The sequence below is a fragment of the Lipotes vexillifer genome, unplaced genomic scaffold, assembly GCF_000442215.2.
Source record: "Lipotes vexillifer unplaced genomic scaffold, Lipotes_vexillifer_v1.1 scaffold908, whole genome shotgun sequence".
In the NCBI taxonomy this organism is placed as follows: domain Eukaryota; kingdom Metazoa; phylum Chordata; class Mammalia; order Artiodactyla; family Lipotidae; genus Lipotes; species Lipotes vexillifer.
In genome coordinates, this window is record NW_006797501.1 from 183,876 (window position 1) to 201,480 (window position 17,605).

The window sequence follows — 17,605 nt, forward strand, 5'->3', positions numbered from 1 at the left end:
ATGAGCTGCTTGTAAATTTTGGAGATTCATCCTTTGTCAGTTGCTTCATTTGCAAATATTTTCTCCCATTCTGAGGGTTGTCTTTTCGTTTTGTTTCCTTTGCTGTGCAAAAGCTTTTAAATTTCATTAGGTCCCTTTTGTTTGTTTTTGTTTTTATTTCCATTTCTCTAGGAGGTGAGTCAAAAAGGATCTTTCTGTGATTTATGTCATGGAGTGTTCTGCCTATGATTTTCTCTAAGGGTTTTATAGTGTCTGGCCTTACATTTAGGTCTTTAGTCCATTTTGAGTTTACTTTTGTGTACAGTGTTAGGGAGTGTTCTAATTTGATTCTTTTACATGTAGCTGTCCAGTTTTCCCAGCAGCACTTATTGAAGAGGCTGTCATTTCTCCACTGTATATTCTTCCCTCCTTTATCAAAGATAAGGTGACCATAGGTGAGTGGGTTTATCTCTGGACTTTCTATCCTGTTCCATTGATCTATATTTCTGTTTTTGTGCCAGTACTATACTGTCTTGATTACTGTAGCTTTGTAGTATAGTCTGAAGTCAGGGAGCCTGATTCCTCCAGCTCCATTTTTCTTTCTCAAGATTGCTTTGGCTATTTTGGGTTTTTTGGGTTTCCATACAAATTGTGAAAGTTTTGTTCTAGTTCTGTGAAAAATGCCATTGGTAATTTGATAGGGATTGCATTGAATCTGTAGATTGCTTTGGGTAGTATAGTCATTTTCACAATGTTGATTCTTCCAAACCAGGAACATGGTATATCTCTCCATCTATTTGTATCATCTTTAATTTATTTGATCAATGTCATAATTTTCTGCATACAGGTCTTTTGTCTCCTTAGATAGGTTTATTCCTAGGTATTTTATTCTCTTTGTTGCCATGGTAAATGGGAGTGTTTTCTTGATTTCAGTTTCAGATTTTTCATCATTCATGTATAGGAATGCAAAAGATTTCTGTGCATTAATTTTGTATCCTGCTACTTTACCAAATTCATTGATTAGCTCTAGTAGTTTTCTGGTAGCATCTTTAGGATTCTCTATGTACTGTATCATGTCATCTGCAAACAGTGACAGCTTTACTTCTTCTTTTCCAGTTTGGATTGCTTTTATTTCTTTTTCTTCTCTGATTGCTGTGGCTAAAACTTCTAAAACTATGCTAAATAATAGTCATGAGAGTGAGCAACCTTGTCTTCTTCCTGATCTTAGTGGAAATGGTTTCAGTTTTTTCACCATTGAGGATGATGTTGGCTGTGGTTTTCTCATATATGGCCTTTATTATGTTGAAGTAAGTTCCCTCTATGCCTACTTTCTGGAGGGTTTTTTATCATAAATTGGTGTTTAATTTTGTCAAAAGCTTTTTCTGCATCTGTTGAGATGATCATATGGTTTTTATTCTTCAGTTTCTTAATATGGTGTACCACATTGACTGATTCATGTATATTGAAGAATCCTTGCATTCCTGGGATAAACCCCACTGGATCATGGTGTATGATCCTTTTAATGTGCCGTTGGATTCTGTTTCCTAGTATTTTGTTGAGGATTTTTGCATCCATGTTCATCAGTGATATTGGCCTGTAGTTTTCTTTCATTTTGACATCTTTGTCTGGTTTTTGTATCAGGGTTATAGTGGCCTCATAGAATGAGTTTGCAAGTGTTCTTCCCTCTGCTCTCTTTTAGAGGGGTTTGGGAACAATAGGTATTAGCTCTTCTCTAAATACTTGATAGAATTTGCATGTGAAGCCATCTGGTCCTGGGCTTTTGTTTGTTGGAAGATTTTTAATCACAGTTTCAATTTCAGTGCTTCTGATTGGTCTGTTCATATTTTCTATTTCTTCCTGGTTCAGTCTCAGAAGGTTGTGCATTTCTAAGAATTTGTCCATTTCTTCCAGGTTGTCCACTTTATTGGCATACAATTGCTTGTCGTAATCTCTCATGATCCTTTGTATTTCTGCAGCGTCAGTTGTTACTTCTCCTTTTTCATTTCTAATTCTATTGATTTGAGTCTTCTCCCTTTTTTTCTTGTTCAGTCTGGCTAATGGTTTATCAATTTTGTTTATCTTCTCAAAGAACCAGCTTTTAGTTTTATTGATCTTTGCTGTCATTTCCTTCATTTCTTTTTCATTTATTTCTGATCTGATTTTTATGATTTCTTTCCTTCTGCTACCTTTGGAGTTGTTTTGTTCTTCTTCTCTAATTGCTTTAGGTTTAAGTTTAGGTTGTTTATTTGAGAGGTTTCTTGTTTCTTAAGGTAGGATTGTATTGCTATACACTTCCCTCTTAGAACTGCTTTTGCTGCATCCCATAGGTTTTGTGTCATCATGTCATTTGTTTCTAAGTATTTTTTTATTTCATCTTGGATTTCTTCAGTGATCTCTTGGTTATTAAGTAGTTTTTATTTTAGCCTCCATGTATTTATATTTTTTACAGATTTTTTCCCAATAATTGATATCTAGTCTCATAACATTGTGGTCAGAAAAGATACTTGATAAGATTTCAATTTTCTTAAATTTACCAAGGCTTGATTTGTGTTGCAAGATATCACGTATCCTGGAGAATGTTCCATGAGCCCTTGAGAAGAAAGTGTATTCTGTTGTTTTTGGATGGAATGTCCTATTGATATCAATTAAGTCCATCTTGTTTAATGTATTGTTTAAAGCTTGTGTTTCCTTATTTATTTTCATTTTGGATGATCTGTCCATTGGTGAAAGTGGGGTATTAAAGTCCCCTACTATGATTGTGTTACTGTTGCTTTCCATTTTATGGCTGTTCGCATTTGCCTTAGGGATTTAGGTGCTCTTATGTTGGGTGCATAAATATTTACAATTGTTATATATTTTTCTTGGATTGATCCCTTGATCATTTTGTAGTGTCCTTCTTTGTCTCTTGTAATAGTCTTTTTTTTAATGTCTATTTTGTGTGATATGAGAATTGCTACTCCAGCTTTCTTTTGATTTCCATTTTCATGGAATATCTTTTTCCGTTCCCTCACTTTCAGTCTGTATGTGTCCCTAGGTCTGAAGTGGGTCTCTTGTAGACAGCATATATATGGGTCTTGTGTTTGTATCCATTCAGCCAGTCTATGTTGGAGCATTTAATCCATTTACATTTACGGTAATTATTGATATGTGTGTTCCTTTTACCATTTTCTTAATTGTTTTGGGTTTGTTATTGAAGGTCTTTTCTTTCTCTTGTGTTTCCTGCCTAGAGAAGTTCCTTTAGCATTTGTTGTAAAGCTGGTTTAGTGGTGCTGAATTCTCTTACCTTTTGCTTGTCTGTAAAGGTTTTGATTTCTTCATCGAATATGAATGAGATCATTGCTGGGTAGAGTAATCTTGGTTGTAGGTTTTTCCCTTTCATCACTTTAAATATGTCCTGCCAGTCCCTTCTGTCTTGCAGAGTTTCTGCTGAAAGATGAGCTGTTAACCTTATGGGGATTCCCTTGTATGTTATTTGTTGTTTTTCCCTTGCTGCTTTTAATATTTTTTCTTTGTATTTAGTTTTTGATAGTTTGATTAATCTGTGTCATGGCATGTTTCTCCTTGGATTTATCCTGTACAGAACTCTCTGCCCTTCCTTGATTAACTATTTCCTTTCCCATATTCAGGAAGTTTTCAACTATAATCTCTTCAGATTGTTTCTCAGTCCCTTTCTTTTTCTCTTCTTCTTCTGAGACCCCTATAATTTGAATGTTGATGTGTTTAATGTTGTCCCTGAGGTCTCTGAGACTGTCCTCAATTCTTTTCATTCTTTATTCCTCTCTGTGGTAGTTATTTCCACTATTTTATCTTCCTGGTCCCTTATCCATTCTTCTGCCTCAGTTATTCTGCTATTGATTCCTTCTAGAGAATTTTAAATTTCATTTATTGTATTGTTTATCATTGTTTGTTTGCTCTTTAGTTCTTCTAGGTCCTTGTTAAATGGTTTTTGTATTTTCTCCATTCTGTTTCTACGATTTTTTATCATCTTTACTATCATTATTCTGAATTCTTCTTCAGGTAGACTATTTCGTCTTCATTTGTTTTGTCTGGTGGGTTTTTCCCTTGGTCCTTCATCTGCTGTGTGTTTCTCTGTGTTCCATTTTGCTTAACTTCATGTGTTTGGGGTCTCCTTTTCGCAGCCTGCAAGTTCGTAGTTCCCGTTGTTTTTGGTGTCTTCCCCCAGTGGCTATGTTGGTTCAGTGGGTTGTGTAGGCTTCCTGATGGAGGGGACTGGTGCCTGTGTTCTGGTCGATGAGGCTGGATCTTGTCTTTCTTTTGGGCAGTTCCATGGCCGGTGGTGTGTTTTAGGGTGTCTTTGACCTTATTACGCTTTAAGGCAGACTTTCTGCTAGTGGGTGGGATTGTGTTCCCATCCTTGTAATTGTTTGGCATAGGTGTTCAGCACTGTAGCTTGCTGGTCATTTAGTGGAGCTGGGTCTTGGCATTGAGATGGAGATCTCTCGAATATTTTTGCTGTTTGATATTACATGGAGCTGGGTAGTTTCCAGTGAACCAATGTCCTGAACTCAGCTCTCCCACCTCAGAGGCACAGGCCTGACAGCTGGCCAGAGTACCACAACCCTGTCAGCCACATTGAAAAAGCAAAAAAGGAAAAAAATATATATATTGCTGCTCCCAAAGTCCACTGCCTCAATTTAGGATGATTCATTGTCTATTCAGGTATTCCACAGATGTGGGGTACATCAAGTTGATTGTGGAGATTTAATCTGCTGCTCCTGAGGCTGCTGGGAGAAATTTCCCTTTCTCTTCTTTGTTCGCACATCTCCTGGGGCTCAGCTTTGGATTTGGCCCCACCTCTGGGTGTAGGTCGCCTGAGGGCATCTGTTCCTGCTCAGATAGGATGGGGTTAAAGGAGCAGCTGATTATGGGGCTCTGGCTCACTCAGGCTGGGGGGAGGGTTGGGTAAAGAATGTGGGGCGAGCCTGTGTTAGGAGAGGCCAGCGTGACATTGTAACAGCCTGTGGTGCTCCGTGTGTTCTCCCGGGGAAGTTGTCCCTGGATCACGGGACCCTGGCAGTGGCGGGCTGCACAGACTCTGGGGAGGGGAGATGTTGATAGTGACCTGTGCTTGCACACAGGCTTCTTATTGGCTGCAGCAGCAGCCTTGGCGTCTCATGCTCACCTCTGAGGTCTGCGCTGATTGCCGCAGCTCACGCCCGTCTCTGGAGCTCGTTTAGGCGGCGCCCTGTATTCCCACCCCTCGTGCACCTCAAAACATAGAGGCAAGAAAAAGTCTATTTCTTCTTCGGCAGTTCCATACTTTTCCCTGGACTCCCTCCTGGCTAGCTGTGGCGCACTAGCCCCCTTCAGGCTGTGTTCTCACAGGCAACCCCAGTCCTCTCCCTGGGATCCGACCTCCGAAGCTGGAGCCTCAGCTCCCAGCCCCCACCCTCCTCAGCGCGTGAGCAGAAAAGCCTTTCAGGATGGTGAGTGCTGGTCAGCACTGATCCTCTGTGTGGGAATCTCTTTGCTTTGCCCTCTGTACCCCTGTTGCTGTGCTCTCTGCTGTGGCTCTGAAGCTTCCCCCCTGCCACCCACTGTCTCTGCCAGTGAAGGGGCTTCCTAGTGTGTGGAAACTTTTCCTCCTTCCTAGCTCCTTCCCAGAGGGGCAGATCCCGTCCCTATTCTTTTGTCTCTGTTTTTCCTTTTTCCTTTTGCCCTAACCAGATACGTGGGGGAGTTTCTTGGCTTTTGAGAGGTCTGAGCTCTTCTGCCAGTGTTCAGTAGGTGTTATAGGAGTTGTTCCACATGTAGATGTATTTCTGATGTATTTGTGGGGAGGAAAGTGATCTCCATGTCTTACTCTTCCACCATCTTGAAGGTTTCCTCTTTCTACATCATATTTTATATCTTTTTGTTTTTTGTATCCCTTAACTCCTTATTGTGGATATAGATAAATTTACTACTTTTCTCTTTTAACCTTCCTACTAGCTTTATAAGTGCTTGGTTCACTACTTTTATTGCATGATTGCCTTTACCAAGAACATTCTTCCTTTCATAATTTTCATATTTCTAGTCCTGGTCTTTTCTGCTTAGAAAAGATCCTTTAACATTTCTTTTAAAACTGGTTTAGTGATATTGAACTTTTTTAGCTTTTACTTGTCTGCAAAAACTTTTTATTTTTTCTTCAAATCTGAATAAAGTCTTGACAGGTAGAGTATTCTTGGTTGTAGGGGTTTTCCTTTTATCACTTTGAATATATTGTGCTACCCTCTTCTGCCCTGCAAAGTTTTTGATGAAAAGTCAGCTGACAGTTTAATGGGAGTTCCCTTTACTTCACTAGTTGCTTTTCTCTTCCTGCTTTTAGGATTGTCTCTCTGTCTTTAATTTTAGCAATTTTAACTATAATGTGTCTTGTTGTGGACCTCCTTTGATTAACCTTATTTGGGACTCTGTGTTCTTCCTGGACCTGGATGTCTGTTTTCTTTCCCAAGTTAGGGAAGTTCTCAACAATTATTTTTTTCAAATAAGTTCTCTGCCCTTTTCTCTATCTCTTTGCCTTCTGGGACCCTTATAATGTGAAAGTTATTATGCTTTATTTTTCCCAGAGTTCTCTTAACTATCCTCATTTTTTAAACTTCTTTTTTCCCCTTATTTTCTGTTTAGCTTGGGTGATTTCCACTACTCTGTCTTTCAGTTTGCTGATCTGTTCCTCTGTGTTACTTAATCTACTGTTGATTTCTTCTAGTGTATTTTTACTTTTAGTTATTTTATTCTCCAGCTAGGTTTGGTTCTTTATGTTTTCCAACTCCTCATTAAAATTCTCACCATGTTCATCCACTCTTTTCTCAAGTTTGTTGAGCATCGTTATGATCATTACCTTGAATTCCTCAAGGTAGATTGCTTATTTCCATTTCGTTTAATTCTTTTTCTGAGGTTCTGCCTTGTTCCTTTGTTTGGAACATATTCTTTCGTCTCCTCATTTTGCCTAATTCTCTGTATTTATTTCTATTTATTAGGTTGATTACATTTCCCAGTCTTGGAGAAGTGGCCTTATGTGCGAGATGTCCTATGGGGCCCAGCAGCATACTCTCCTCTGGTCACCAGAGCTATATGCTCTAGGGGATGTCCCCTATGTGGGTTGCATGGGCCCTTCTAATGTGGTGGGGCTGACTACTATAGGTGTGCTGGCAGTTGGGGCTGGCACGCATAATAATAGGCTAGAGGGAGGACTTCATAATGGCTCTTGCCAGTGTTAATGTCCTTGTGGTAGAATGACCTCCCCAAAATGGCTACTGCTGGAGTCTTTGTCCCCATAAGGAGTCCCAGTTGCCTCCTGCCTCTCTGGGAGGATCTCTAAGGTCAGTTAGTGGGTCTGACCAAGCTCTTTTCAAATTACTGCGTTTGCACTGGCACTCAGAGCAATGTGTCTCTGTTTCCTACAGAGCAGAGTCTCTGTTTCCTACAGCCTTCAAGCTCTCCCATATGCAAGCCCCACTGGCCTTCAAAGCCAGACATTCTGGGGAATCATCTTTCCAGTACAGGACCCATGGGCTAGGGAGTCCAATGTGGAGCTTGGACCCCTTGCTCCTTGGGGACAACCTCTTAAGTTGTTATTATCTTCCTATTTGTCAGTTACCTACTGGGGTTGGGGGTCTTGATTATATCACAGCTCCGCCCCTCCTACCCATCTCATTATGGTTGCTTCTTTATATCTTTAGTTGTAGAAAATCTTTTCTGCTGGTCTTTAGGTTGTTATAGATAATTGCTCTATCAATAGTTGTAATTTTGGTGTGCCTGTGGGAAGAGGTAAGCTTAGGATCTTCCTACTCCATCTTGGCAACACACTGCAACCTCTGTTTTTAAATTTGTGCATTTAGACTATTAACTTTATAGTGATAATTGATACAATTTGATTAATATCTGTCATATCCATTACTGTTTTTTATTTGTTGCCATTGTTTTCCTATTTTACATTCCACTTTTTTCTTCCTTTTGTGGTTTTAACTGAGCATTTTATATGATTCCATTTTCTCTCCTTTCTTCACATATTGGTTACCACTTTCTTAGTGTTTGCCCTAGAGGTTGCAGTATACATATATAGCTAATCTAAGCCCAGTTTCAAACACTATACAATTTCACAGGTAGTATTAGTATCATATAATAACAAAACAATCCTAATTCCCCCTTCCTGTCCCTTGTATCACTGACTTCAGTTATTTCACTGATACATACATAAGCATTTATATGTATGTATGTTGTATGTAGATGTGTATATATTATATATATACATAATTGAATATATTAATGCTATTGTTTTGTACAAACTGTTACCTCTTAAGTATAAGAAAAATAAAGTTTTATTTTAACTTCACTTATTCCTTCTTTGATTCTCCTCCTTACTCTTTGTAAATGCAAGATAATCACTTATTTTTTTTTTTCTCTCTAAAGAACTTCTTTTAACATTTCTTATACAGCAGTACTGGCAAAAAATTCCCTAGGTTTTTGTCTTTATTTATTTTTCACTTTGAAAGATAATTTCATTGGGAATAGAATTGTAGGTTAGCAGATTTTTTCTCTCAATAGTGTAAACATGTCACCTCATTTTCTTCTTGCTTGCATGATGTCTGTGAAGAAGTCATATATACTTCTTATCTTTATTCCTCTATAGGTAAGATTTTTCTCCCTTGACTTCTTTCTGATATGCTTTAGTTTGAAAATGATGTAAGGTTTCGTCATTTTTCCTGCTTTGTAACCTCTGATCTTCCTGAATCTGTGGTTTGTTGTCTGGCTTTAATTTGGAGAAATTCTCCATCATTATAGTTTCAAATATTTCTTCTTTTCATTTATCTCTTCTCCTTCTGGTATTTCCATCACAGGTATGTTGCACCTTTATAGTTCCATAGCCCTTGCATATCCTATCCTGCTTTTTTTGTCTTTGTTCTCTTTGCTTTTTTGTTTTCAAGTATTCTGATGTTTTTCCTTAGCCATATCCAATGTAGTAATAAGCCCATTGTAGACATATTCATTTCTGTTGTAGTGTTTTGATCTCTAGCATTTCTTTTTGATTCTATCTTAGTTTTTTTCTCTCTCTGTTTATATTGCCCATCTATTCTTGTAAGCTGTGTGGTTTATCCATTAGAGCTTTTAGCATATTATTCATAATTGTTTTAAAAGTTCTGGTCTGATAATTCCAACTTCCCTGCCATGTGTTTCTGATCATTGTTCAGTTTCTTTAAATTGTGCTTTTTTTTCCCTTTTGGTATGCCTTGTCATTTTTTTTCTGATAGCTCAACATTATGTACCAGGTAAAAGAAACTGTTGAAAATAGGTCTTGGTTATTGATGCTGAGGTGTGGGGAGGGGTAGCATTCTATACTCCTATGATTAAGTTTTAGACTTTTAGTGAGTCTGTGAATGTGAACTATAAACTGACAAGAGCTTCTCATTTTTTTTCTCCCACCTTTGGTGTGACTGGATTGCTAGAGTGAGCTGGAGTTTAGTACAGCTGACCCTTGAACAACATGGGTTTGAACTGCATGGGTCCACTTATACACAGATTTCTTTCAATAAATACATACTCCTGTACTACATGATCTAATGTTCGTTGAATCTGTAGATGTGGAACTGTGGATATGGAGGGTTGACTTTATAAAGTTATATGTGGATTTTTGACTGTGTGAGAGGTTGATGCTTCTAACCCCCATGTTGTTCAAGGTTCAACTCTATTTCCTTTCTCTCATGTGGAAGGCTTGGGCCAGTTGCAGTTGTGTTTTCCCTTCTCCCAGGTCAGTTAGGCTCTGATAATACCCCAGTAGGTTAGGCTGTAGTTAATTACATTCACCTGAGGGCAGGCCTTGTTTAAAAAGAACAGAGTGCTCTGATATATTTCAAATTGTTTCATTTTCCCCTCCCACTTTTGGAAGAACAAGGAGATTTTTCTCTGATGTTTACTGTGGGAATCTGGTGGAACTCCTGGAGGTAAATCTCACAGTACTGTGGTAGTCTCCTTATGACTAAGTACCCCTGGAGTTTTAAACTCTCAGTGTTGTGCACACTGAGCCTCCAGCAATTTGGCAATGACAGTTCAGATTTTCCTACCTTGTCACTGGTTTTGGTGGCAGTTTCCTCTTATGAGTGTTTGCTCAGGTAATCTGTGATGATTTATATTCACCTGTCTCTCAAATCTTTAAGGCAACAGTGCGCCCTGTGTTCTCCTCTGTCTTAGAGATCCAAGAAAAGTCATTGGTTTTTCAATCTATTCAGCTTTTTAGTTGTTGTTAGGACAGAATGACAGTTTCCAAGCTCCTAATATGCAGAACTGGACTTAAGTTTACTTTGAAATAATAGGTTATAGTTTTATCTTTTTTGCAGGCTGCAGTGTCTGGCTTGCTTTTATTGTCTATAGTGATGTTACTTTGCTTCTTGTTGTCTTTTTGCTTTATAATAACTGTATAATAAATCTTTATGGCTTTAGATAGTGATCCTATTGTATTGCCAATTTTATGAGAAATTAGTTTTTAATCAACTTTAAGAAGCTTTTTTTCAGGTTCTAAAGTTCTTTATTCTGTTCTTGTTTGGTTTGTGTGTGTGTGTGTGTGTGTGTGTGTGTGTGTGTGTAGTTTCTGAAAGTATCATGGCTTACTTTCTGAATTCTCTTTCTCTGGTCCCCAGCACTCCCTTTTTTTTTTTTTTTCCCTTGCGTTACTCACTGTTGCGGCCTCTCCCACTTGCGGAGCACAGGCTCCGGACGCGCAGGCCCAGCGGCCATGGCTCACGGGCCCAGCCGCTCCGCGGCATGCGGGATCCTCCCGAAACGGGGCACGAACCCGCGCCTCCTGCATCGGCAGGCGGACCCTCAAGCACTGCGCCACCAGGGAAGCCCCAGCACTCCCTTTTTAATTCAGACTTTTTTTTTTCCTCTCTATTTTTCTCCATTGTTTCTGTGCTGCTCAATTTTGATTCTATCTTCAGGAGTTTCTTCTCAGTTTGGGGCTTTAACCTAGAGAAAAGCACTGGCTAATTAGTTTTGTGGGTTTATAGGCCCAGAATTCTCTAGGACCTTCAGATCTTACCACTGAACCCTTGTATTCACACACTATTAGAATATGCAAAACCCCACTAGGATTTAGCTTCTGTTGTTTTTAAAAAATTTTTCTTGAAGTATACTTGATTTTGGCCATCATCAAAAAAAATCTACAAACAATAAATGCTGGAGAGGGTGTGGAGAAAAGGAAACCCTCAAACACTATTGGTGGGAATGTAAATTGGACAGCAACTATGGAGAACAATATGAAGGTTCCTTAAAAAACTAAAAATAGCTCTGTTCTTAAATTGTCTCTCCAAGCTTTCCAGGAAGTGTCTTTAGATGTTTTGTTTTATTTCTACCCATCACATGCATTGATTTCATTTGTTTCCTACTGCATAATTGCTAATATCACAGTGGTCTGATGGATGTCAGTGGTTTTTCTGTATTCCTATAAATATTAGATTTCCTGGGGATATCTTCTCACATAATGTTGTTATAGGTAATGAAAAATTTTTACTATCTAGTTGTTATATCTGTTTTTACATGGGAATATGGGTAGATTTAAAAAATATGTGACTGCCATGATTATTATTTCAGAGTGCCCTTATAAAACATGAACCTGGTTGACCAGCATCATTCACCAGGTATTTCTAATAAGCTAAATTTCTGTGACTTCCATATTTTAGATGATATGTATTAGCTGGATTTATTTTTTAAAAATATAAGAGGGTTGCAGAAATCAAATATCCTACAATTACAAGAAAGAATGGTTAGAGGTACTTGGATATTTACGTATCAAAAGTTATTTAAGGATATTTCAAAATAGCTGAATAGTGTATGATACTGACTATAAAATAGTATATGTATAATATATACTAGTGTAGTATACTGTTAGTATATATATGCTATATACAAATAGTAAATAGAATAGATAAAAGGATCTAGAATAAGGATGGGACTTTCAGAAAGACAGGTTTCAGCTTGTTTTTAAAGGATAATATCTAACTATTATGATTGTCTGAATGGTATGGTTATAAATTTCTTTTGACATATAGTATAGGAATTGTCTGCATGCTAGTGTTGTAATAAACTGGGTTTTAGCAGAGATCACCTATGTATAACATCCAACATATTTTTTTTATATGTACAGATGGCACATGGTGCCAATTTTATTTGCAGATATTACAGCATTTCAAAGTTTACAAATTACACCTTTGCCGCAGCCTTGGCTAAATCTTGAACTAGTGCAGAATCCAGCTGTGCTAGGGAGCTGATCTTAGCATGCTTAGACATCATATACTTGTTCTTTTTTTTTTTTTTTTTTTTTTTTGGGGTATGCGGGCCTCTCACTATTGTGGCCTCTCCCATTGCGGAGCACAGGCTCCGGATGCGCAGGCCCAGTGGCCATGGCTCACGGGCCTAGCCGCTCCACGGCATGTGGGATCCTCCCGGACCGGGGCACGAACCCGCGTCCCCTGCATCGGCAGGTGGACTCTCAACCACCAAGGAAGCCCCATATACTTGTTCTTGATAGTCATGTGCTTTATAAGCCCACAATTCAGCATGACTACATTCTTAGCCAGGTGTTTCATAACAACAAGAAGGGATTCTTCAGTGTCTGAAAGGTAATGCTGTAGAATTGGTGTCCATTTACTATTATCAAGAATTTTCAGTGCTAAGCCAAATGTCCCATGGCAACCTGAGGAGGAAAGTGCACCATATTGTAGTCCAAAATAGTTCCATCAGATATGTATATAAATAGGAAAATAATATGTGGTCCTATTCAGACCAGGAGCAAAATACAGAGGCCTGTAGTCATCATTATTATATTAAAACTACTGAAAGCTTTATTTAATTTGATAATATTTTTTTAAAAAGAAGAAACAATATATTTGTATGTTTTAGTCATAACTGGATTCAGTTCTGTGTAACAGAGACCTCCTAAAATAATGATTTAAACTAGGAAAAAGTTTTATTTTTTATATTAGAAGAGTCCGTAGTCCAAGAAGTACAAAGTGTACTTTTTACAAGTGTGACTCTGCACAAAATCAGGACCCAAGTGTCCTTTTTATTCTATCTTCCTATCTTGTGTGTTCTATCCTAAGTTCACTTGTGTTTCAGAATGGCTGTCAAAGTTCCAATTGCTATATCTGGTTGCATGCTGGAAGGCTCATGCAGTACTGAATGGCAGAAAGGGCACATCACCACACTAAAACAGCAACTTTAATCAGCCTAATTGGGAATAAAACATTTCCTCTTAACAGTTCCTTGGCCAGAATTTAGTAATATGGGCACACTGGCAACAAGGAATGCTAAGAAATAGGATCTTTTATCTGGCCATTTTGCTACTTGTGTGAAATTTGGCTTCTGTTACAAAGGCTAAAAGGGAGGATTTGAATTGGAAGGTAGTTAGCAGTTTCTACCACAGCATATTTGAAAGCAAAAGACATAATTATTTCCTAATAGATCTAAATTTATATATAAAAAAGGAAGAAGTTTGGCATATCAAGGATCTAAGCATCTGTCTCATGAAGATAGAAAAGTAGCAGAAGTTATACCCAAAAGAGTAAAAGGAAAGGAATAATAAAAATAGTGTCAGAAATAGATGAAATATAAAACAAGCATACAATGAACATGAGAAAATGTGCATAAAAATCAATAAAGCCAAATGGACATATATACACTACCAAATGTAAAATAGGTAGCTAGTGGGAAGCAGCTGCATAGCACAGGGGGATCAGCTCAGTGCTTTGTGGCCACCTAGAGGGGTGGGATAGGGAGGGTGGGAGGGAGACGTAAGAGGGAGGAAATATGGGGATATATGTATATGTATAGCTGATTCACTTTGTTGTAAAGCAGAAACTAACACACCATTGTAAAGCAATTATACTCCAATAAAGGTGTTAAAAAAATCAATAAAGCCAAGAATTGGTTATTTTCAAAGAGTAATAAATTGATAAAGCTCTAGCAAGACAAAGAGATAACAAAGAGATAGAGGAAAAAATTCAAATTACCATGATAAAGAACATCGCTGCAGCTTCACAGAAGTTAAAGGGAATACAATGAGTAACTTATGCCAAATAATTTGACAGTTTGTGTGAAGTGGACAAATTCTTTGAAGAAACACAATTTTCAATCTAACAGAAGAAATAAAAATGCTGAATAGTCCTTCATACATTAAAGAAATTGAATCCATTATTAAAATCTTTCCCACAAAGAGACTTCAGGTCTAGATGACTTTGCTGGTGAATTATCCTGCACATCTAAGGAACATATAATACCATCTTAACCAAAATTTCCGAAGAGTGAATAAGAATACTTTTCATGTTTTGAGAGGTCAGCATAACATTAAAAGCAAAACCTGAAAAGGACCTTACAAGAAAGAAAATTGCAGGCCTGTCTTATATATGCACATGTAAAAATTATTTTAAATATATTAAAAAATTAGATCTAGTGACATATAAAGTAGTTAATACCCTATAGCCAACATAGGTTTATTTGAAGAATAAAAAATTAGTTTAACATTAGAAAACGAGTCACATAACAGAATATGAGTGGGGGAAAACACCTCAGTGTTTCTCACTTTGCCCAGTATCAGGTTAACTAAAATTTGTGTATATTTTGAATGAATGTGTCCTCATTTTTCAAGGTTCCAAAGTAACTGAGACTTGATCTCATTTGATCTCATCTAACTTGTTATAGGCAGACTTTCAAGATGGCCCATATGATCTTTGTTCCCTGGTGTTACTCCCACAATCATGTTATATTATGCAGCAGATGATATTTTGCAGATGTCATTAAGGTTCCTTACTAGTCAGTTGACCTTAAGATAGATTATCTGAGTGGGTCTAACCTAATCAAATGACCTCTTTAAAAACAAAGAGTGTTCTCTGGCTGATGGTGGAACAGGATATCAGAGAAAGTTGAAGCACAAGAAGGACTTGATGTACTGTTGCTGTCTTAAAGGTGAAGGGGATCACATTTAAATGACATGAGAGTGACTTTATGAGCTAGGAGTGACCCTCCACCAATAACCAGCAAAAAAATGGAGACTTTAGTCCTATGCAAGAAACTGGATTCTACCAACTACTTGAATGAGCTTAGAAACAGATTTTTTCCAGATAAGAAAGAACCCAGATTGGCCACAAAGTTTGTGCAATTTGTTACTCAGTAATAGAAAAATAATATATAATAGAGTTGTGCAAAGTGAGGTTATAGTTCTGGTATATGCAGGGTTTCATTAATGCAGTATCTTGTAAAGTGAGGTCTACCTGTATACAATCCTCTCAATGTCTGCACCAAAATCATAAAATTCAACAGTCATTTAAGGTTAAAAAAATATATATATATATGTATATATATATATATATATACATATATATATATAGCAATCTAGGATTAGAAGGAAACTTTCTTAATCTAACAATACATATATTTTTAACACATTTATTAATACTTAGTAGTGAAATATTGGAATTATTCCCCCTGAGGCCAGGAACAAAACAAGGGTGTCAACTGTTAGCGTTTTTATTTAGTACTGCAATGGGGAGCATAGATCAGTGGAACAAAGTAAGGAAAATAAAAAGGAAGTTAAAAGATTAGAAAGTAAGAAAATTGTAATTTCTTGTAGATGTCATGATTTTGAATGTGCAAGCTAGTAAAATAATAATACAAAAACCAATAGTATTTAAATATATAGTAACGATCACCAATTGGAAAATGAAATTAAAAGCTACCATTTATAGTAGTATAAAAGCCTCACCATTTGTTGGATTGGTCTTCCAGAGGCTGACACAAAAACAAGATTAGTTGTACAAGAAATTTATTGGGAGAAATACCTTTGACAAAAGAGGAAGGAGTAGGAATAGGCAAGGAAAAACCTTCACACTCTGATGATAATTTGACACCTGTGAAGGGAGAGAGACAATGGATTCAGCAGAAAGAGACTCAGCAACACAATTCTGAACAAATTTAGGCCAGACCATTGGGGAATCCCTGAGCAAAACTTGAACATTGGAGGAATCCTGCATCAGGCAGAAATGGGCCAGCACTAGTACAATACCTCAGTCATTGACTGGGAATAGCCTTGGCAAAAATGTAGTGATGGATCTAAAAGGCAGCAGCTGGGGCTATCAGTCAGCTGTGCTCCTCATAGTGGGTTCTCTTCAAGGAGATCTGAGCAGCGCACTTTCATGGCTGTCATAAACCGTGGACTAAGGATACATGAAAGGAAAGGTGTGAATTACCTCTGAAAAGAAAGCTACCAAACATTACTGATAGAACAAGATGAAAATAAATATAAGAATATATCATTTTTATGATATTGGATGAATCAATGTAATAAAAATGTCTGTTCTTTCTAAATTGATCTGTCTCTGCAGTTCATTCCTCAACAAAATTCTAGCAGTTTTCCTTTAATAACACATACTTTGAAAAATAATATTGTGTTGGCATTTCAGTTTGCCTCTACTCACTCTCTAAATCCCATTAAACTGATAGTATGAGGATTTAGAAAGGCAGAGGGCAAGAGAAGGGCAAAGAGAAAGAGAGCAACAAAATTTTGCAAACTAGGAAGCAGATAGGTATGTATAACTGACTTTGCAGATCTTAGGAACCTGTAGCTAGAGATCAGAAATCTCTGGTCTTTAAGATGGCTACCTGATTTTGTCAATAAATTATATTGGAACACCGCCACACCCATTCTTTTATATATTGTCTATCAATGTGCTTTTAAGCTACAATGGAAAAGCTGAATAGTTGAGATAGAGATTGTAATACCCAGAAACCTAAAATTTTTACTGTCTGTATTTGGCTCTTTAAAGAAAAAGTTTGCCAACATCTGCTATAGCCTGTCCTAAAAGTATCAGAAGCCAAAGATTGAGGCTGATGCATACTGCAGAACCCAGGAATGATTAGGATTTAAAGGTTCTAGGAACCTCTTGTAAATGCTCCTGCAAATAGGAGCATTTATTGAATCTCTGTTTTAGAATCAGTTAAACTCTCCTATTCCATTCTGAACTGAGATATTTAGTGTTTTATTTTAGAGATGAAAGTATAGCCATAATGCCTCTAAAATTATAAGCTAAAACAAATGAAATAAAAGAATGGAGATAAAAGAGTTTAAGGGGCTTTTTTTTCCTCTATCAAACTTGATATACACTTTTTTGGGAATCCTAATTTTAGGCTGATAGATATTTTCCTTTAGCTCATTGAATATATTTTCATTATTTTTGGCTTCCATTGGTACTGTTGAAAAGTAAATTGTTAGGCTAATTGTTCCTTTACAGGTTATCTTCCTTTTCTCTCTTACTACTTTTAAATCTAAGATATTTCTGTTGGTTTTCTGAAGATATTTACTTTGACAATTCTAAGAATCAATTTATTTTTATTTTACAACTTGATATTTGCTGGGCTGTGTGCATCTAAGGATTGGTTTCTCCTTTATCAATTCTAGATAATTTCCAGTCATCATTTTATTTATTGATAATCTCTTCAAAATATTTTTACTATATTCCTCATTTTTCTTATGGTGGGAAGTTACCTCTTTGCAATGGTGGTCTCTAAGTATATTAACAGGTAGACTACAACAGAGGTCAGCAGACTAATATGTTGGTATTTGGTAACACCCTTGGCTTAG

The 17,605-nt window shown here is 37.2% G+C and overlaps 1 protein-coding gene across 1 annotated transcript in view; it reads left to right on the forward strand.

Moving 5' to 3' along the window:
• LRRIQ3 (leucine rich repeats and IQ motif containing 3) overlaps positions 1-17,605 on the forward strand; it is a 219,604-nt gene that overhangs the window by 64,595 nt on the left and 137,404 nt on the right. The window contains exon 5 of the mRNA XM_007469660.1: positions 12,480-12,491. Coding sequence (XP_007469722.1) covers positions 12,480-12,491 — 12 coding nt within the window. The remainder of the gene's footprint in view (positions 1-12,479; positions 12,492-17,605) is intronic.